Here is a 21,895-nt window from a genome sequence, read left to right on the forward strand (position 1 = left end):
AGGCCTGCATAGCTTTGATACCAAAACCAGGCAAGGAGAACACAACCAAAAATGAAAATTACAGGCCCAAATCACTGATGAACATATATATACAAAAATCCTCAACAAAAAATTAGCAAGTCAAGTACAACAATACATTAAAAGAATTGTACACTATAATCAAATGTAAATGGATTCAATTCACCAATTAAAAGACACAAAATGGTGAGATTTATTCCAGAGAGGCAAGGATGGGTGAATCTGCAAATCATTCAGCACTATGCATCACAGTAACGAGACGAAGGATGAAAAATATCACAGGATGATTTCAATAGAGGCAGAAAGCGCATTGGATAAGATGCAACATCGCTTTACGATAAAAACTCTCAATAAAGTGGGTAGAGAAGGAACGTACCTGAACATAGACCTTAACATCATAAAGGCCATATTGACAAAGGCACAGCCAACGTCCTACTCAAGCAGAAGTGTTTAACTACTGAGACAAGGAATGAAAAACTTTTAGGAAAATGTGTGCTGGTCAGCACTCAATAAATACTGGCTGTAAATATGATGATGGCTGCTACGTAATAACAACTACGATTAAAGAAAGTCTGAGATAAGGGAGGGCCTTCTCTCCTCTTAAAGTCTGCCTAGCTTCTGTTAGGTACTTTATATGTGCGAAGTGCTTTAGGCACTCTTATTGTATAAGCAGAAAAAGTGAATAAAGTCGTGATTTTATTACAATGTAGGAACCTGGAATTATCAGATGGGGTTCAACTTAAATTCTAGGTCTGCATTATTCTCCTGCTCGAATATATTTAGACAAGCTGCTTACTAGTCCCAAGTGTATGACTTTTTCTATCATCACTCTAAAGTAGTTTGGTAAAAGCAAAGACTAGTTACCTTATGAGCCCAGTTTCCAGCTAAGCAACAAATATGCTAGTTAAAGTTATTTGAATTATGTACATATAATTTAATAACTAGATTTGTATAAGATATCTGATTTCATGTCATACATTTAAAATTTTCTTTAGTCATTAAAATTCTTTGTAGGTATTATTCATGGCATCATAATATGAATACATCATAATAGAGCCAAAGTTTCTCTACTGTTGACTATTTAGCATGATCCCAGCATGTTGCCCTTTAAAATATATTATTATAAAATGTGAGTGTTTAAAAACTAGTCCAAATTTTAGATGAATTCTTTAAACTCCTCCCAACCACAGAATTGCAGGCCCAGAGAAAATGGACATTTTTATGTTTGTTAGTTGATCTTATGCAATAGCTCTCCAAAGAGTGTCTCACCATTTAAAATGTCACCATGAGTGACAGGAAGTACTTTTCTAACGCATCTTTGCCAGAACCATGTGTTGGTATTTTCACTTTATTCGGTCTTTGCAATGGTGATTGTGAGTTGATTTTTATCTTCATTTTATAGCTGAGGAATTTAAACAGTATTTTTTGCCTTTCTCGATATTAATGCCTTAGTCTTTATTTATTGATCAAGTTTTACTGAGAAATAATTGCCACATGTCACTGTCTAAATTTAAGGCATACAGTATGATGATTTGATTTACATGTCTTGTAGGAATATAGCTTTCTATCCAAGAACTGAAATTCTTTTTCTCTGCTGGGAAATTACATCATTGAGCAAAGTATATATATTTTTTTCCAATTCTCCAAGTACCTTGACAAAAGCCACTTACTTTGTAATATTAGAGACTGACAAAATAGGTCAAGAAAGCCGCCAACTTACACAATCGAGAAGAGGCTCATGAATCGTCTGGTACTGGCCTGCCAACAAAAACAGACCCAAATGTTATGGAAAAATATTGCAAAGACGACGGGGCCTTTGTTCTTCTCCAGAAATCTCGTGCTTATTTCAGTTAGTTTTTCTTTGACTGTAATTGCTCAGAATGCAGTGTATAATTCCATAGTTCGCATTCTCTCTGCTGCTCTTACATAACAGGGGCAATGGGAAAGGGAGGAAGGAAATCAAATCCCAACCAAGAAGGCGCACTCTTTCTACAGCAGGCTCCCCTTCTCCATGAAAGAGACACAAGGTGGGAAGGAACCCCGCCCCCAATCGGTTGCACTCAAAGTGATGACTCTGGAGCCAGGTGCGTTTCCCCTCCCCCTCCCCCTCCAGCACACAGTTACCTTTGCAATAACCTGGCCATATGTTGTCTTCTTGAACAGACTCTGTATATTTTGAGAGAATGGGCCATTCTAGTCATCTATCTACTCATCTCTTCCTGGCTTCAGGCCCCGGGGCCCAATATTGACCCAATGAGTTCTTGATGGGTGTTTGTTGCATAAACGTTGTTCAGATAAGGTTTCTCAACCCTCACCTCCCTCCTTTGGGCTTGTTTTATGAAAGAGTGCCCGAAGGTCATTTGTGCACTCGGTGTTCTATGGTTTACATGTCACTCTCTGATTACAAAAAACCAGCAAAGAATTGCTCCCATGACCTGCAGGTTTTTCGCTTCCTCATAGGCTGAATTTTCCCAAGTTGCAGTATAGTTTTCATACTGTGAGTCAGCATTAGGAACATTATAGGCAGACAATGTTCTTCTCACATTCTCTTGTGTATTAGAATTAGCACATATGTGAGAAGTTTCCAGCAGGTCTCAGAACCAGAAGCTGCACACTTCACAGGAGTTGGTTTGCTTTGATTTAATGGAAAACATCAATCCCATAAGAGTTCGTATTTCCCGTCTTCCTTTGGCTGCTAAGACTCTCAGGGCAAATTTCTGGCTTGTGTCCAAGTCGTGGAGGGGACCATGGTGTGACAAGGATTTCTGTCCTTCGGTCTGGCTTCAATATATTCTTTTTCTTTTTTTTTTGTCGTTTTAGGGCCGCACCTGTGGCATTTGGAAGTTCCCAGGCTAGGGGTCAAATGGGAACTGCAGCTGCTGGCCTACGCCACAACCCGGCAATGCAGGATCTAAGCCACGTCTCTATCCAACACCACAGCTCATGGCAATGGCGGATCCTTTAACCCACTGAGCAAGGCCAGGGATCGAACCTGCATCCTCATGGATACTAGTTGGGTTCATTACCGATGAGCCATGATGGGAACTCCCTGGCTTCAACATATTCTTAAACTTTTGTTCTTTCACCCTGAATTCTCTTACCATATCAAAATACACAACTAACAGCTGTGATTTGGGGCCAACATGCCCAAGTCTTCTGCAGGGTGTAATGTGTAAATTAGTGAAAGTTTGGCTCAGTGGAAACGCGGTTCTCTGGAATTTGCCTGGAATCACGGCATGGGAGAATTGTTAAGTAGATAATGAGCCAGAAGAAGCAGAATCCTGTCTGCACCTGCCACCAGCTCCAATCCATCCTGGTGGTAGGACTAGAGTGACTGCTTCCCTTGGGCATGGATGACATCTTTCTGTCCCAGCACAATTACACCCCTACCAAGATCCCCTGCAGAAAAACCCACAGGTCTTCTAGCCCTTTGGAGTAGAAATCTGTCCTCTCTCATGTGTTGCATTAAATGAATAAAGTCACCCATTAAAAACCAGCTGGTTGGAGTTCCCATTGTGACTCAGTGCGTTAAGAACCCAACATGGTGTCCATGAGGATGCAGGTTTGATTCCTGGCCTCACTCGGTGGGTTAAGGATCCTGCATTGCTGTAGCTGTGACTGTGGCTGGCAGCTGCAGCTCCAATTCAGCCCCTCACCTGGGAACTTCCATATGCCACGGGTGTGGCCGCTGGTAAACAAAAAACAAAACCCAAACAAAACCAGCTAGTCTGGCAGGAGCCAATGAGCCCAGAATTACTGGGGATCTGCTTTGGCCCTCGTGATCTGGGAAAAGCAGTTCCACCTCATTCCACCTCATTCAGGGTTCAAGAGAATCTCATTTTAGGAGCTGGGCCTCGTTGAATGGAGTCATTATACCCACGTCCTCATGGGGAGCTGTGGGGGTCTCTTCTTTCGCCAGCATCACAGGCTGACCCGCTTGGATTCGCCAAACAGGCTTCGTGCCACTTCTGGGTCTTTGCCTGGGTTGATTGTGCCTGGATCCCCGCCTCCTCCACTTTGGTTTCAAACGTGCTCATCAGCCTTTAAATCTTCCTGGGGCCTCCTCTTCTGACCCCATCCCGGTTACTTTCATCTCCCTGAACTGCCAGAACAGTTGTTTTTGTCCCACTCACAGTGACGCTTAAATAAAGAGGCAGCCCCCGATGACTTCTGCCTCGTGGATGCCCACTGTCCTGTGGGGAAGGGATTGTCTTTTATCTCTGCTTCCCTCAGTACCTATCTGGGTTATTAACAATGCAGAGTTCTGGAAATGTTGTTTTAAGAGCATAGTTTTAAAACTGTAAATGCGTGCGTGGCACTCAAATGCGGTCCCGATTCCTGGCCGTGGCTCCCAGAGGCCAGCGCAGCCCAGCGCAGCCCAGCACAGCCCGGCACAGCCTGTCTCCTGCCTTGTCTCTGGTCGCCTCTCTTTCCAGTTTCTTCTTCCTCTGAACACCAGCCCTAGCAGCCTCTTTTGAAGTTTTCCGGGACACCAAGCTCCTCTTCCCCCAGGGACTTTGCATGTGGGGTCCCTCCGTCCAGAACATTCTTTCTTCAGGCCTGGATCCTTTTCATCCGTCACACTGTCTCTGAAATGTCACCTCCCTTAGGGGGACCGTCTCTGACTACCAACGTCAGGCAAAAATTAAGGAGCTCCCTCCAGCCCTGAATCTCACTTCTTCAGGCACCTGGCGTGGCAGTAAAAATGCTGTGTGCTCACCAAACCCCATTTCCTCTTCCTGTGGGGGCTTGGCGTCCTGCCGGGTCCCAGCAGGCCTTGCCCTGGGTGGCCTCGGCCTGGCGCTCTGGCCCCTGGGACAAGGCCAATGTGATGGATTCCGCCCCAAGCCGTCCCTCTTGACCCTCCATCTCCGATTTGTGCCCCCGGGGGGCTGGCCAGGGACAGAGGACCCCAATGTCCTCAGGGACAATGGCAGCCACTGGTAAATGGAGAGAGAATCCTGAATGAACACTGGGAAAAAAGACCTCTGTCCATTTGCCTTGGATTGTGACATGAGCAAGAAATAAACCTTTATTTTATGAAACTACTGACATTCGTAGTTCATACATTATAGATGTTAGTTTTCCTGGGTTAATACACCCCGTTCAGCTCCTCCACCGTGTGTATGGTACCCATGACCATATTACACTCTTACAGACGGTGGCACCTGCCTCCCCCATAGGCCGTGAGATGCCAGGCTCCTGATCACTCCTGTGACCCTGTGTATGATAAGTGACAATACATGCGGGGTCGGCTGTGGAGGAGAGTGGGGGGACAATGGAAACACCCAGAACCGGGAACCAGCCACAGAACTTCCAGGAGAACCTGACCGGCTCCCTTGTTGAGTGCACTTGAGCTTGGCACCCTCGTGCTGGGCCCAGACCCCCCCCACTGTGACCTTCCTCCCAAATTCTCCCAGGTCTTTGAACAGAAGGACAGGCTGGCTTCTCAGAGAGAGCCATTTTCCAGAAAGACGAGGGAAGCTGCTCAGTAGGTTGGGTTTCCACATACCATCCTGAGAGAGTGGTGCTCCTGCTGGGTCCGTGGAGGGTCCCACAGCACTCAGCAGCACCAAGAGGCTCCAGAGAACTCACTTCTGTGAGCCCCTTGAGGAAACGTCTTTTTACAGAAGACAGCACTTCCCTAAAAGTTATTTTAAAGAAGGAAGAGAAGATGAATATGGCCATGGACAGCTCAGGGGGCTTCCGGACCGGCAGAGGGGGGATTTCTCCAGACGTTAGCATCGGGGGGCGGCGGGGGACACCTCATGCCTGCAAAGCCCTGACATAGGTACATGGCCAATGCCCATCAAATCAAGGTCCCCTGACCATTATATATCTTGGGTGCTTTATAAGAAAAAAGCAAAACTTGGATCCCAGAGCAAACCAATTGCTTTTTACCCAAGCTCCTACGGGGATATTTATTCCGTTCTCAGACGTCTGAGAATTACCAACGTAGAAGCTCCATCTCTTGTCCAACAGCAGGGAGACTATGTAAGTGAAATAAAGTTAGAGAGAGCGGTGCTCAGGCTATTTTCACTTATAAGCACGTCCATGAACTTAAGCCCTTGGAGTGCAAGGCTGGCCCCTTGTCTATGTCCCCATTTAGTGTCTTTGCAAGAACAGGGTAGCTGGCCGAGCCCCCAAATGCTATTGCCGTGGGATAAATCCTGGGCTGAAACCATTCCCAACAGGCCCGCCAAAGAGACTGTGCTTGTCTGCTGTGAGGCATCGGAAGCCTGCAGGGTTCTAGAACCTCCTGTTTCTGTAGGAAGTGAAATCAGTTAACGGGCCTTTCAGATGATGATATTTCCAAACAGACACGTTCCCCAAGCACACCTGGCTCCCGTTTTCATCTCAGTCACAGGATTTTGGAGGGAGTGATGCAGGGGAGAGAGGGATGGTTAGGGTTTGGGTTACCAACTCGAGAGGCCAGCTGGACCTCCTCCTAAACCCATAGTAAAAGTCAAGAGGTCGGTGAAGCCCCGCTACCCTCAGGAAGCCGGTCAGAGCAGAGACAGCGGGGTCTCCCCCACGCATTTTCCTGAGCTCCTCAGTGCTAGGGCCCCTCCTGGGTAGCTGGGCACACACTGCCGAGAGTAAGTCCTTGCTTCATGTCCTGGTCGTCCTTGCAGCTACACGGGGCCACGAGTCCAAGCTTTGGTTGATGAAAAATCAACTCACAACTTCCGGGAGTTCCTGTCATGGCTCACTGGAAATGAATCTGACCAGAATCCATGAGGACATGGGTTCGATCCCCGGCCTCGCTCAGTGAGTTAAGGATCTGGTGTTGCCATGAGCTGTGGTGTAGGTCACAGACGTGGCTCTGATCCTGCGTTGCTGTGGCTGTGGTGTAGGCTGGCAGCTGTAGCTTTGATTCGAACCCTAGCCTGGGAACTGCCATATGCTGCAGGTACAGCCCTAAAAAAAGCAAACAAAACAAAACAAAACAAAAAATTCCAGGAAACTTTCTTAAGAGAAAGTGTGGTGCATGGTATGGTTTATTCCTTCTTTTCCTTCCCTTCCCCTCTCCTGCAGCCCGGAGTGCAGGCGTCGCAATTTTAGGCATTGATATTGGGAGGGGGCGAGGCAGGAGGGGGCAGGGGCTCTGAGGGCTTCAAGGAGCAGAACTGCCAAACAGCCTTGGACTGCTTCCCCCTGGACTTGACTTAAATACAAAAATAAATAAGTAAACATTTGTCATGGTTAAGCCCCATGACTTCTTTTTTTAAAGTATCTTGCAGCCTTACATTTTTTTAAATCAGCCTTGGTGTTCACCAGTAACATAACGGAGCCTCTGGTCAAAGGCTTAGACATGTAGTTCATGGAAGCTGAAAAGAACTTCTAGGTTCAAATCCTGGCCAGGTCACTTTCTGGCCATGTGACCTCAGGCAAACTTGTAAGCCTGGTGGGAATAATAGTACCTACCCCCAACTGCTATAAAAGAGCTTAAATAAATAACTCCCAGAGTTCCTGCTGTGATGCAGTGGGTTAAGATCTGAATGAGCAGGTTTGATCCCCAGCCTGGCAGAGTGGTTTTAAAGCATCCAGCATTGCCTCTGAGGTGTTAGGTTGCAGCTGCAGCTTGGATTCAATCCCTGGCCCAGGAACTTCTACATGCCACGAGTTTGGCTGTAAAAAATGAAACAAAACAAAACAAAAAACTCCCCCAGACTGGCTCAGTGCCTCACTAAGGAGCTGTTGTGTTCTAGGTTTCATGCCTTTTCAAGTTCAACTTCATGGGCAAATCTGTTTCACTCAATCCAGATTTTTATATCTTTAGATCTGTAATAGGAACATGTTCATTATTCAGTGCCCATTGTAAAACAAAACATGTGCCTTTTTTTTTCTTTTCTTTTCTTTTTTTTTTTTTAAGGGCTGCACTCACAGCATATAGAAGTTCCCAGGCTAGGGGTCGAGTTGGAGTTGCAGCTGCCAGCCTGCATCACAGCCACAGCAACATGGGATCCAAGCTGCCTCTGCGACCTACACTCCAGCTCATAGCAATGCTAGATCCTTAACCCACTGAGCGAGGCCAGGGATTGAACCTGCATCCTCATGGATACTAGTTGGGTTCGTTATCACTGAAGCACGACGGGAACCCCAAAACATGTACCTTTTCCAACATTCAACTCTGTTGACAAGCACCTGTCAACTTTCCAGGCTCTCTGGGTCCCTAGAACCTTTCATTTTTATTTCCCTTTTAAAAACTCATCCCCAAAGTTAGTTGTAGTGTCTATCACATGCAGAGAAACTACCACACCTGATAGATTGAATGAAAGAAGGGTGGGGAATAAGGTAGCTGCTTCTCATTCCATTTCTTGAGGGACCTCCGGAAATTCAAACAAAATATCCTGAGAAAGTTCTCATTCAAGGAGTTGGCAGTCGCCTCTTGGTGGGAAGAGTCTTGATGCTCTCCATTGATTTATCTCTATATTTTTTGCCAGCGATTCTCAAAAGGCTTTCCTAGGGCCACCTGAATTAGAAGTAGCCTGTTAAAGTTACAGATTCTCTGGCTTCACTATAGCCCTGACCAAAGCATAAGCCTGGGCATGACCTTGACCATATGCATTTTTAAGTGCTGGGATTCTGATCCCGAATGTTGAAGACAGTTGTAAATCCTTGGACTTCTCATCAACCTTGAATGATTTGAAATCCGGTTTGTGCTTAATAGAAATGGTTTGAACACTTCTTCCCTGAAATGCAACTGTTAACTTTGCAATTTGTTTCTGTTCACCAATTCCACTAACAGCTCAGGGAGAACCAGCCTCGGTGAAGTTGGTTCAGGTATTGCATTACCTAGAAATCGCCAGCAGGAGGCGTTGGACGCTCACATATTCCAAACCTGCCTTTCTTCCCTCTAGTTCTAAAATTCTTCTTAATTTTTTCTTTTAGAAGTGGGAGAAAACAACCTTTAAGATTGATTTCCTGAGAAACAAAACAAGGGGGCCTGGATGAAATGAAACTTCCTGTCTGTTTAATTGTCAACCAGTATACATCTTTATTAGAGTTTTTAACCAAGTGTGGTGACTCAGGACAGAAAGACTTGCTGTCTAAATAGGGCCCTTCTCTCCAATTTCGTTCTTTATTCGGGGGAAGGAGAAAAATCTTCTGAGTTTATTTTATGGAAAAATATGACACTGTTCTCTATACGTCAGCTTCACAGAAGATGTTGGTATTGACAGGTTGCCCATGTTTGACAGTCTGACAGCCTTCTCCAGGCCTGGAAAATTTTTTTGATAGATTGTTTTTAGTATACAAAAATATATACCACTATAGAAAAATGATAAGCAAAAAAGGAGAATAAAAGTCACTATAATGTCCCCATACCAAGGTAACTACTACGAGTATTTGGACAAAAATCACTACCCCCCCAACACACACACGTGATGTAGCTGTGCATATATGATTACAGTGTGTGCACACTATTTTCTTGCTTACCCTTTTATATAATAGCATCTCTAATGTACCCATGGGTGAACATGCCTCAACATCATATTTTTTTTTCTCTTTTTAAGGCTGCATATGTGGATGTTCTGGGCTAAGGGTCAAATCGGAGCTGCAGCTGAGGACTGCACCACAGCCACGGCAACACCGGATCCGAGCTGCACCTGTGACCTACACTGCAGCTTGCAGCAATGCCGGATCCTTAACCCACTGAGTGAGGCCAGGGCTGGAAACTGCATCCTCACAGAGACAACATCGGGTCCTTACCCAGCTGAGCCACAGTGGGAACTCCCAATGTCATCATTTTTAGTAGCTACATCGTGTTCTCTCATACAGATGCCCCTACCGTCTTTTCAATGACTCTCGCGGTGAAAACCTGCAAACAACTTTAAAGTATCTGGGAATGTCATGAACATCATGACCAATCATCTCTCATGTAAATTGTCACGTACGTCTTTAGTTATATCATTTTGTTATAGTTTAACAGACACCAGCAGTGGTGAAGAAGCTGGCATAGGCTAGGGTGGTGTAGTTTGCTGCTAAATGTTTTGTCAGGGTATAGATTTAAGTGCCGATGGATGGATCGGCCTGGACAGCTTTATCTCGGTCGGCTTTGGGGGGTTTGGATGTGTTTTCCTTCCCCAGCTTGTGTCTCTAGCAAGTTATTAATGACATCGAATCCCACCTGTCAGACTCTCTCTACCTCAATGCAGGTGGAGAACCAGCCCCGTAGGGAGAGGATGCGGGTCACATTCATAATTCACCAGCCGCTGCTTCTGAGGAACAACCTCACTTCCGAGCACCAGCCCTTTCAGAATTTTCTACAGCCCCCCAAGATGCCAAGCAGCTGGTAGAAGGGGTAGAGGGGTGGCAAGCAGGTGGGGGTGGGTATTTGTGACCCCAAAGACTCGGCGGCATTTGGAAGCACCTGCCTTGAGAGAGGGCAATGTTTCGTAGGACCTGACTGGCGAGCTTCAGAAAAACACGTTCTGTAAGAGCAATGAGAGCTGGGTGCTCGTTTCCTATTTATATTTATAGCTGCGATGTTGATTTTGCTTTTTCTTCTTCTCTTGCTCCTGTGTGGGGCGTGCGGGGTGTTGGTGATAGGCTCCCACATGCGCTGTATTGAATCTTTTGAATTTATTTGCTGATGACCTCATTCCCGCTGCCTCGATCACAGCTTTGCACACTTCCTCTGGTCTATTTCTCATTTTTCATGTCTCATTCCAGTCATCATTTCCAGCCACCAGCTTCCTAGGAAATTCTATGGGACGTTCCTTGGCATAACGCTCCAAGATGAATAAGTATATACTTTATTTAAACTTTAATGGGGTCCTATTAGGTGTCTGGTCACAGGAACTAGCCTCCGAAAAGAGATGCAGGAGACGCATGAAATGTCTCTGATCCATTCATTTGCTCAGCACACATTTTGGCGGGAACCCCTTAACACTGTGTTTAGTTGAGCGAACACCAATGAGTAGCCCCCAATACCGGTGCTCGGGGGGAGTTAGACCCATTTTGTAGATGAAGGAACTCAGGCCCCCAGGGATCTGTGTTTCATCCAAGGATATACAGCTAATGCATGGAAAAATGTTCTAAAATTAGGTCATGATGATGGCTGTACAACTAGAAATATAATAAAATCCATTAAAAAAAGATTCCCATTCTGACGGCCAGCTTCCAAAGCTGTGAAAGTCAGAGATTTCCAGCTTGGGAGCAACTAGAGGGGAAAGACCCTAAGGAGCTAATCGCATCTTGCACAGGACAATAGTTTTATCCAAGGAAAAACAGAAAAGAATGAAGAGCAACAGGCTGAACTTCCCACCACGTAGGTGCCGGGGGGGGGGGGGGTGGGGGCGGCGGAGCCTGACTCACCTGTAGTACTTTGGATTCGCGGCCATGACCTAGGGCACAAGAGAGAACACAGGTAAGTGTCAGCTTCCCGCCAGTCATCGTCCTCCCCCAAGGGCGGGTGGTCACCAAAGGCACCTCATGGGCCAACGGATGGAACAATGTCTTTATGTTTGTGCTGTTCTAGACCTAGACGGCCGTCTCACCACAGCAAGTATCAAAAGAGAAACATGCACGTGGAAGAAAAGGGCCCACCGCTCAAATTTTAGCGGGTCTCACGTATACATGTGCACGTGCGTATGAGGGTGTGTGCATGCATTTCAATATATAAATGTCTAATAACAACATAAGAGTGTATAAGATCTTGATGTTAAAAATACACTGCAGGGAGTTCCCACGTGGCTTAGCGACGATGAACCCAACTAGTATCTGTGAGGATGAGGGTTCGATCCCTGGTCTCACTCAGTGGATTAAGGATCCGGCATTGCCGTGAGCTGTGGTATAGGTGTCAGTTGTGGCTTGGATCCTGTGTTGCTATGACTGTGGCATAGGCCAACAGCTACAGCTCCGATCTGACCCCTAGCCTGGGAACCTCCATATGCCATGGGTTTGGCCCTTAAAAGAAAAAAAAAAAAAAGACTCAAATGCACTGCAAGAGTTCCCTGGTGGCCTAGGGGTTAGGGATTTGGCGTTGTCACTGCTGTGGCTTGGGTTCCATCTGAGTGGGGGTGGCCAAAAACATGCATTGTTTATCTTTGTTTTCGCAAAGACATACTTATCGGCTGTGTGCTTTTTGGAAGTGGAAATTAGGTTCTTGCTCATTTTTACGAGAGTAAATCATGCTGCCACGTGCATCCCTGCTTGTGTGTTTAAGCTGACTCCATCGAGGGCAGTGCAGGTGCCTGATTGTGGTCACGTGGCTCTTCTGAGCCCCTGGGTTCATATCACTGAGGTGCCTTCAGGATGAGTTGCATTTATTTATTTTCGTCTCCGAAGGGACCATGTCACCATATCTTACCACCCTTAAATCCGCAACCATTTGACAACTTTTCCTACTTGGTACTTGATCCCTTATTTTATCTGTTTCACTTCCACGCTGCCTAGTGAGACTGACTTATTACTTATGTACTTATTTTTCACATTGTTTGGGGCCTTTGCTCTTCTCCAGGGGTCAGTGATCTGGAAAGCCCCATGAGGTCTTTTCCTGGCTGCCACCTTCCGCCTGGGCCAGCGTGTTTCTGGAAGCACCTTGTCCCTAGATTTCGAGCAAATCATCGGCAAAGCCCTGGGGTGATGGAAAGCGCTGAAGGAGGCGGCTTGTGTGAGCTGACTTGTTTGTGCCTTTAATAATCGCACCTATCCTCTGAGGCTCTGGAAGTGCGTCACAGGAGCAATTAATTGAACATCGCAACACAGCCCGGGTGTAAATATTTATGAGGCCTGCTTGGTGGCTGGAACACCGGGTACGGAAGAGTTAAGCGGGGAGATGTTAGGCACCAGGAGACCCCAGCCCACGAGTCCCACGTCCAGCTCAGCCTGTGGCCCTTTGATTTGCCGGGTTAATTCTCAAAGCGATTCTGCTGGGGAGCTCCTCCTGTCTCAAATTTATAGGGGAGGAAGTGGGGGGGGTGGTGCTCAGAGGGCTCCATAGCTTCTTCCCCAGTTCCAGCGAGAGTGAGGGAGTTGACACCGGCCTGTTGGGGCCCCAGATGCTCGCTGCTTCTGCTCGCCTTGGCCTGTAGGCTGTGGCGAGCCATGCTTTGGAGGGACGGTGCAGCTGCTGCCTTGGATGCTTTGTGGTTAGCTCTCAGCCCTCTCTCAAGGTGCCTGCGATTCTGCAGAAATCACCAGTAAATCAGCCAGGGGGGGAGCAGACCATTTATCGGGGGCCCGGGGGCTCTCTCTGGACCCTTTCAACACTTGGCCTCCTCCCTGACATCTTGGTCTTTGATCAAAGCCTCCGAAGGCTCCCCGGACTGGCTGGCAATGCCTGACATGTGAAATGGAAATGATGTTTCTGCCACTGCGTACAGTGAGCTTGATGCGAGCGTGGCAGGCCAGGCCCTGGGCAGAAGGCAGCACGTCGGCTTGGGCAGGATGTGGTTCGGAGCCCAGGGGCTTTGAACATGAGGCTCTCTCTTCTGCCTAAGAGCAACCTCAGATTTTAAATTTAGGATTTCATTCTTTTTCTTTTTTTTTTTTTATTACTTTTCTTTTTAGGGCCACACCTGTGCCATAGGGAAGTCCCCAGATGAGGAGGTGAATTGGAGCTGCGGCTGAGGCCTATGCCACAGCCACAGCTATGCCAGATCCAAGCTGCCTCTGCAACCTATACTGGATCTGTACCCCACTGCGTTGAGGCCAGGGATCGAACCCGCGTTCTCATGGATACTAGGTGGGTTCTTCATCCACTGAGCCCCAACGGGATGTTCTCATTCTCCTTCTGACCTTGGTCTCACCTGATTTTTAGACTTGAAGACCACTAATGCATGTAGGAGATAATATGATCCAATTTGTGGTTCCAAGTTTCAGATTCCTGGAGGCAGGCCGGAGGTCTTTTGACAGCTAAGAAGAGTGGATCTGAAGGGTAAAAATGCCTGTCCAGGCAGCGATCTAGACTCTGCTCTGGTTGGTGGGCTTTCCCCTCCTTAGCAGATGGAAGTAAAGCTCAGAAGGGGGAAGCGACTTGCCGAAAGTGGAACAGAAAGCAATTGACAGCGCCGGATTTGGCCCTGTTATTTCCCAGCCAAGGCAACAACTGAGCCTGCCGAGCTCCCTGCCTCTGGAAGCTTCCTCCCAATTGTGAGGCAGTCTGGAAGTGGTTTATCCGACACCTCCTCTTGGTGGGGCCCCAAAGCGATGGTGCTCATTCATATGTCATGTCCTCCGGGGCTCTGCACCCCAGGGCCCTCCGTGCGTCAGTGCAAGCCAGATGAATTAGCAGAGGAAGCAGCAGCAAAGCAGGGAATGATGTTGTTATTCCAGCTGAGCCCTAAAGTGGGGGTGGGAGGGAAGGGCTGGAAGGAGGGGCCTGGGGAGGCCTCCTGGACTCCACAGTCCTGTCTGGCTGGAGTGTAGACAGCAGCTGACAAGCACTCTGTCTAAAGCTTCTGTGTTAATGCTCTCTGCAGCCTGACAGCCCAGGGTGATTAATGAAAGATGCTGCTTGCAAACTTCCGGGAGGTTTGATGTGTTCTCTCCATGCTCAAGCAAGGCCCATGTATTAGCAAGCTGCCTCTTGCCAGGGAATTACAAGGCTGCTCCCTGGCTTCCTTTCGTCAGCAGCATCAATAACACTGCCACGTGCCAAGGGGCCGCAGCTGGATGGTGTGTGGCTTTGGCAGCCACCCCTCTGCCCTCCCCACCCCTGCTCCTTTCCCGATTTGGACCTGAGCAAAGTGGGTCTCCCCTCCCTATCCCTGCTTGGACGGGAAGGAGTCCACGTGGTGGGCAGGGCAGTTCCCAGGCTATGCAATGTACAAAGCTGGCCTCCAGAGGTTTGTGGTTTTCAATATTTAAACCTTATTACAAGGGAAGATGTTTAATTTCTGAATTATTTGGATTTTTTAATTCTTCCTTTTTAATAGTTTTTTTGTTTGTTTTTTTAGGACCGCACCTGTGGAGGTTCCCAGGCTAGGGCTCAAATAGCAGCTGTAGCCTCCGGCCTATGCCACAGCCACAGCCACGCCAGATCTGAGCCACGTCTGTGACCTACACCACAGCTCACGGCAACACCAGATCCTTAACCCACTGAGCAAGGCCAGGGATTGAACCTGCGTCATGGTTACTAGATTTGTTTTCGCTGACCCACGATGGAACTCCCAATGCTTCTTTACAACCTGCAAGGTTTAATAATTTTTAATTTTTAGAGGGTACTAAATTAACCCCCTCTCTCCCTCGCCCACCCTTGCGGCCCCAGGAGAACTGGATCTGATGAAGTGGGCAGGGTGCACTTGTGTTCTCTTATCCATGGAAACAAAGTTTGGATGGTGTGTTTTTCCGGTCCCATAGAGACGGGACTTGGGTCCTGTCTCTAGGGTCAGGTTTCCAGCATGGAGAATAATTCCTATCGCCCCCCTGCCCCCTCGAGTGTGGTGTGCACGGTCCCCTCTGGGTCTCCCCAGGCACCTACTGCTGGTCCAGGATGCGGCAGCAAAACCCTGGAGAAACTGTTGGGTGACTTCACCCCCCTCTCCCAACCCTCCAGGCTGAACTGCTCAGCTCCACCCCTTCCTGAAGCACTACCCCTGAAAGGAAAAGACTGCCTGAAAATAAAATTCTTTAATTTGGGGGAAGGTGGGGATCGATCTTTTTCAGAATCACGCCACTCATTTTTCCTATAAACCAGAAGGAAATGAAGACGGATGTCAAGTTTCTAAATTCATCCCCTGCTTCCCGCTCTTGGAATATCTATCTGCACCGTGTTGGGAAGAGTGCACTTTACAGAAATTAGTTCAGCCACACTTCCCAGCAATTCTGGCTGGACAGTATCTCTGTCTCGGTCTTAGCTATTATGGGATGTTGGTGCCGGACGGGACCAGAAACTGGCCCTTTCATTTTGCAGATGGATTGAGGGAAGCCCACGTTAGCCTCATGGGGGAGCCCGTGGTGTCCTAGTTCCCACCCAGCCTCCCTCTCCACCTCTCTGAGGGAGGGGGAGGGTTTGCATCAGGGAGCCGTGGGAACTAAGGTTTCAAAATGTGCAGAGAGTAGGGGGCCTGAAGGATGGGCCAGGACCATGTCAGTCTCCAGGCAGTGTGGGGATTTGCAGAGCAGAGGATAAAGGATGCTCAGAGCCACATCTCAGGAGGGCGACTGCAGGAGCACATGTGATGGAGAGGGAAGGGCTGGGATGTACCCTCTGGTAAGAGGCAGTGCCAGGCCTTCGCTGTGGGTGCTTTCCTGGCTCCTCTCTGGCCACCAAAGCCCCGCTCTGATCATCTGACCTCCAGCGGGTGGAACTTACACTGGTATCACCAGAACAGAGTACAGTTCCATTTCTCACACTGCCTACAGCCGGCCCCCAGCTCCTAAAAGGGAGACCAGATACCTATCGCAGTGCCTGGAACAGGGCTCGTACACAAAAATGTGTCACCGAGGGAGTGTGGATGAGCATGAAGAAGCAGCTGAGCGCAGTGTGCGCAGGCGCGGGAAGCTGGGCGAAGAGGGCGTCCCAGGCGTAAAAGAGCCGAGAGCCGCACCACGGCCCGAGCCGGGGGTCTGTCCGCCGCCTTCTCCTCCCACGGCTTGGTAGACAGAGGACTTCGCATGGAAGCACCGCCCCCCCACCAAAGGGAATAGCTTCTCGGTTACCCTTACAGATCCGATGATGGAGGACATCTCCTGACTATTACTTTGAAGCAGATGAAATTCACACCCAGGTGGCATCAGATCAGGGCTCATATTTAATACGTGCATAATGGGCTCATTCTTGTGAAAAGCATCCTTGAGTAGGTCGAGACATCTCCTCTTTTCTATTTTATTTTTACCAAAAAAAAAAAAAAAATTGACAGCAGGCAACTCCCTGAAGTGATCCGGAGGAAAACCTGGCCTGTGTTGGGTACCAGTCCCAACTGTGAACAGCTCAGGGTCCCTAAGACCCCTTGGCCGGAGGAGGCCCAGCCCCTCCCCCATCTCCTCAGTACCCCCCCCCATTCCTCTCCTCCACCCCATCAGAGCCCACAACCCTTTCTCCCTCTGAGCTCCCAGGGCCCCTCGGGCTCTTAAAAGCATACTTATTTTGTTAAAAGGCAATGTAGAATAATTAACTTCTTAAAATTTTACTTAGTTTTGTTTTCTTTCCTCAACTAGATGTTAAGTTCTCTGAGGACAGAAAGCATGTCTTGTAAGCCATAATCGCTCTCATATATGCTATATCCCTGACAAATAGTGAAAGATGAAAATGGAACGATTTGGCAGTTTGATGGGCAGACAAGGAAGGCCTGGGCTGGCTGTCTGGCCATGCCTGATTTAGCTCCAGGGGGCAGAGCAGCTCCTGCATCCACCATCCCCTCCCCACCTATTGTCTTCTCTCTTCTTTCTTCCATCCTCTGGCTCTGTTAAAAGTGTCCTTTAGCTTCTAATGAAAGGTCTAGTCTATGCCAGGCCCTGGGAGCAGTACAAGCTCCCAGCATCCCTGAGCATCCTCCTGAGTCCTGACTTTACTCTTCCTCCTTCCTGCCTGCCTTCCTCCCTTGCTTTCGGCAATGTTTGTGGAGCATCTCCTATGTAGGAGCTCTTTGTGGACAGGAACCGTGAGCCAGGAGACACCGTGCTACTCCACGCATCCTCTGAAAGCATGTTGGACCCTCTGTAAAGCTCTTAGCTGGCGAGATCTTTTGGGAAGATACTTTCTGCACAGTGTGGGGGTCCAGAGGGAGCAGAAAGGATTCTTAGGGCTCCGTTGGTGCCACAGATGCCCAGGGCAGCTGGAGAACAGGTGTGACAAACCCGAGAAGTCAGGAGCAGACCAGCCGCTGAAGCCACCCGTCCTGTCTCCTGAGGCCTCAGGTGTGCCAGGCCGGCAGGGGGCCTCCCAGTGCAGGGAGTAGAACCTGGAAGCTGTCTCCTTGAGGACTGGCCCTGAGAAATGAAAGCCACCCACCCCTTGTCCTCTGGAGTTAACGATTGCTGCAGGTGTTAGTGGCACGGGGGAAAAATCAATAGTCAACGAGGTGATGAATTGAGAAGGATCCGCACGGGGCAAGTGTGAGTGATACTCTTAGGAACAGCCCTGTCGGGAATGGGGAAAGGGAAAAAACCCTTGCACTTGGAGTATGAATACAGGGCAATGGTTCAGAACCTTGGCTCTGCTACTTGCTGGAAAGTGAACTTGAGGAAGCCCTCAGCCTCCTGATCCTGGGTCTCCCCTGAGCATCCTTAGGGCCGGCATCTGCTTCTGTCACTGCAGGTGGTGCAGTATCTGTGATCTGTCACACATGCCTTTTTATGTCTGTCTTCACCATAGACTGAGCCTCCTGATGGCAGGGGCTATGTCTTCATCTTTGACTTTCCTGGTCCCCAAAGCAGTGGTGTCTCCCAGGTGGGAACAATATATTCTCCCTGGTCCTTCTCTCATATCTTCTCCTACCCCTTTTACATGGTAGGTGTGGCCGGGGGGTCTCACACTCCAACTCCAAGGCTTGCACTCTCTGTAATGATGCTTCATGCCGAGGTTCTCAAACCTCGGGCCTCATGTCACTGGCAGGCCTTGTTCAAACCCAGGAGCTTGGACTCCAGTGTCTGAGTTTCTGATTCAGTAGGTGGGGCCTGAGAATCTACATCTCTAAGCAGCTCCTAGGCGACGCTGACACCGTTGGCCCAGGGACCAGCTCTGAGATTCACCCCCAAGAGGCACCATAATTATGAATGCAGATGCTCCTCTCAGGAGTTTAATGCATGTGCCCCTTCTTCATAGGGGAGAGTCTTGACATGAGTGGATTTGGAATAGAAAACAAAATTCATATGACACAACTCAGAACCCAGAAGTAGCTCCTCTCGATTTGAAGTCCGACTCTGAATCCAGATCCAGCTGTTACCAGTTACCAGCTCTGTGACTGTGACCAAAATGTGTCACCCCTCTCAGGTTCTCTTTCCTCGTCTGTTAAATGGGAATAATAATCCCAACTTCAGAGAATGACTGTGAAGATTAAATGCCCAAGTTCCTTTCATGGTGTCAGGTACTTGTTAGGCATCCAACTATTGATATAAATTTGGACTTGATGGGAAAACCTCAATCCCTAATCTTCTGTTTCTGCCCACGTGGGGACAGGGTACAGCATAGAAGTGGGCATTGGGCATTTAGCTACATAGGCTCCCCAGGGGCGTTCTAGGGAACCTCCCTCTCAACACTGTAGACATGTCATGAGTATTGGATGTGCCTGTGATCCGTGTTTTTCTGGGATGGTCTCTGGGGCTGTATGTTCTGGGTGAAACCCCACCACTTAGCTTTGTGTTTTACTTTGTATGTTCCCAGGCGGTCCATGCATGTTTGAGTTTGGGGGTGGACAGCCCTTCTGCACCTGTTGGGAGAGTTGCATCCTATATCTAACTAAGGGATGGCAGTAGGGAGGGCAGGGGCTTGGAGATCAGAACTAATAGTCATGTCTGCTGTGTTCTATGTAACACAGCCAGCCACTCCGCCTCGGCGAGGCATTCACCCTCTCTCCAACTTGCCTCCTTCCCTCCTATGAGAGGAAAACTAGTCACACTGTGATCACTGGCATCCAGTGCACCACGACTTCTGAAGCTCTTAAAACAGCACCTAGCCCATGGTGCACCCTCAGGGACGGGTCGCCTTTGTAATTCCTTGAGCACCTACTATGTTCCAGGAATGCTACAGACGTCACGCATTTTTTTATTCCCTAAACACAGGAACTGCTTTGGGTACAGGGCATCCGTGGTGAGCGAGACAGTCTACGCTTGCTTTTCAAATTCTATTTCTAAAATACAAGAAGCAGCAAAATGGAAAGGCACCTGTCTGAGCGAGGTTGCCTGGCTAGTGAGCAGCAGGTCCGCTAGATTTCAGCCTGGAGCCTGTGGGTCCCTCCTGCTCCGCAGCCCCGCCCCTCTGTAGCATATCCCCTCCCTTCATCATTATCAAAGGCTGATGATTACAATTTGTGTGGAGAATGAAAACATCGGTTTAATGGTCATTAGAGTAAGATAGTGGACCCAAATATGCAGTTTTCTGACATTTTAATTCGATTTATAGATCTCAGAAACAAATTTATATTCATATAATACTTTCATGATAAAATATGCAGTGGTACAGAGATTTGTATGTATATGGGATTTTTTTCTCTTTAATTTGGGTTTATAAATGGTTGGAACAGGTTTCAGAAACATCGTCTGTTGCTCTTTTTAATATATCTCGAGCATGCTATGACACATCCTTAAATAATTTGCTTTGGAAAAAAGCATTGCTCTCTCTCTCCAAATCTAACTGTAAATATTACTTTGATGTATGTAATTGCTGCAACCATCTCCATGTGAAGGAAGACTTCTAACCCTTCCATCTCCCATCTCTTCCTATTGTCAAGAAATAAGAAAAACTGACTTAAAATGCATTATTCAAATGTGTTTAATGTAAACATGGAAGAAGTCTGAGAACAGCCACAAATTTCCCTTTGCTTAATGCAATCTGGAAAATATTTCAAGTACTCTATTTTATAGGCATGCATTCTCTCTGCTTAGGGAAAATATTTCTTCAAGCACATCTTAGAATGCCAAGAATGCTTCCCATGCCTGGATCTTAGTAGGAGCGGAATGGATGTTTGGCGATTGACTTGCGATGCATGGAGACCCTTGGGTACTCTTAGGTACAGAAGTGGCTCTGGCAGGGCTTGGTGAGGTGGTTCTGGCGGGGCGAAGGGAGGCAGTCTCCCTGAGCACTGGGGTGTTACCCAGGATAAGACTCCGGTTAAAGGCAGAGCTGGATCTGGCTTCAGGATTGGTCCCTTGTCAGTCATTTCATCAAGTTAGCCCTCCCTCTGAGCTTTGAGATTTGGCCGTGAGCCCCATGGAGAGAACATTGCCTCTCATCTCTGCATTTTCAAGAGCCCTTTCAAGCCATAATGCCATAATTGCTTAGTAAATGGGCCATGGTTCCCCCTAGTTTCCTAGCTTGCTTCTCAGACCTGGTAGTGAACTCATGACCTAATGCATCCATGATTCATCCCTTAGATCATTCAGCAGCTGCAGAACGCAATCTTCCTCCTCCATGGCTCTCACTTGGGCTGTTTAGAGACCTGGGTGGGTGGTGGAAATAGCCCTGGTTTGAAATGCTGTGGACACCTGGGGGCTTCTTAACTTGCGTCACATTTATGCTGGTGGTTCAGTCTGAGTCAAGTCCTTTCTTGTTCTGGACCTTAGTGTCTATGGAACGTTTAAGGTCACTGAGAGCAACATAATTCTATCACGTGAACACTGTATGTGTGTGAGTGTGTGTGTATGTGTGTGTGCGGGTCAGCTAAATTGCCACAGCATCAAAAATTTTACTGCTCTATTAATAAACACGTAAATATTCTGACCTATTTTTCGGCAGATCGAAGTTCTGGAATTTCAAATCACTGGATCCTTCTTTTGTTGTTTTTCTGTTGCCCCTGTGATGAAAGAAAATAGGTTATAGTCAGGAAATAGCAAGAAGTGAATTAAGTTCATTCATTCATAGGAATAACCACCCAGTCAGATGTAAGTAATTAACATCTCACACATAATTCCAAATCTCTCCTTGGATTTCCACTGAGGTTAAACAAAATCTGAGTTTCAAATAATCCAATTACTTAAAAAAATTACATATATATTTGTAGTAAATGCTAGAGAGGGTGTGGAGAAAAGGGAACCCTCTTACGATGTTGGTGGGAAGGTAAATTGGTACAACCACTATGGAAAACAATACGGAGGCTCCTCTGAAAACTAAATAAAGAACTACCATTTGAGCCAACAATCGCACTCCTGGGCATCTATCCAGACAAAACTCTGAATTCAAAAAATACATGCACCAATATGTTCATCCAGCACTATAGCCAAGACATGGAAAAAACCTAAATGTTCATTGAAAGATGAATGGATTAAGATA

At 47.6% G+C, this 21,895-nt stretch overlaps 1 protein-coding gene across 1 annotated transcript in view; it reads right to left on the minus strand.

The window, feature by feature from the left end:
• CLNK (cytokine dependent hematopoietic cell linker) overlaps window positions 1–21,895 on the minus strand; it is a 164,686-nt gene that overhangs the window by 66,131 nt on the left and 76,660 nt on the right. Inside the window, 3 exon segments of the mRNA XM_047799156.1 lie at window positions 1,739–1,776; window positions 11,341–11,369; window positions 21,348–21,419. Coding sequence (XP_047655112.1) covers window positions 1,739–1,776; window positions 11,341–11,369; window positions 21,348–21,419 — 139 coding nt within the window.

This window comes from Phacochoerus africanus, chromosome 10, assembly GCF_016906955.1.
Source record: "Phacochoerus africanus isolate WHEZ1 chromosome 10, ROS_Pafr_v1, whole genome shotgun sequence".
NCBI lineage: Eukaryota > Metazoa > Chordata > Mammalia > Artiodactyla > Suidae > Phacochoerus > Phacochoerus africanus.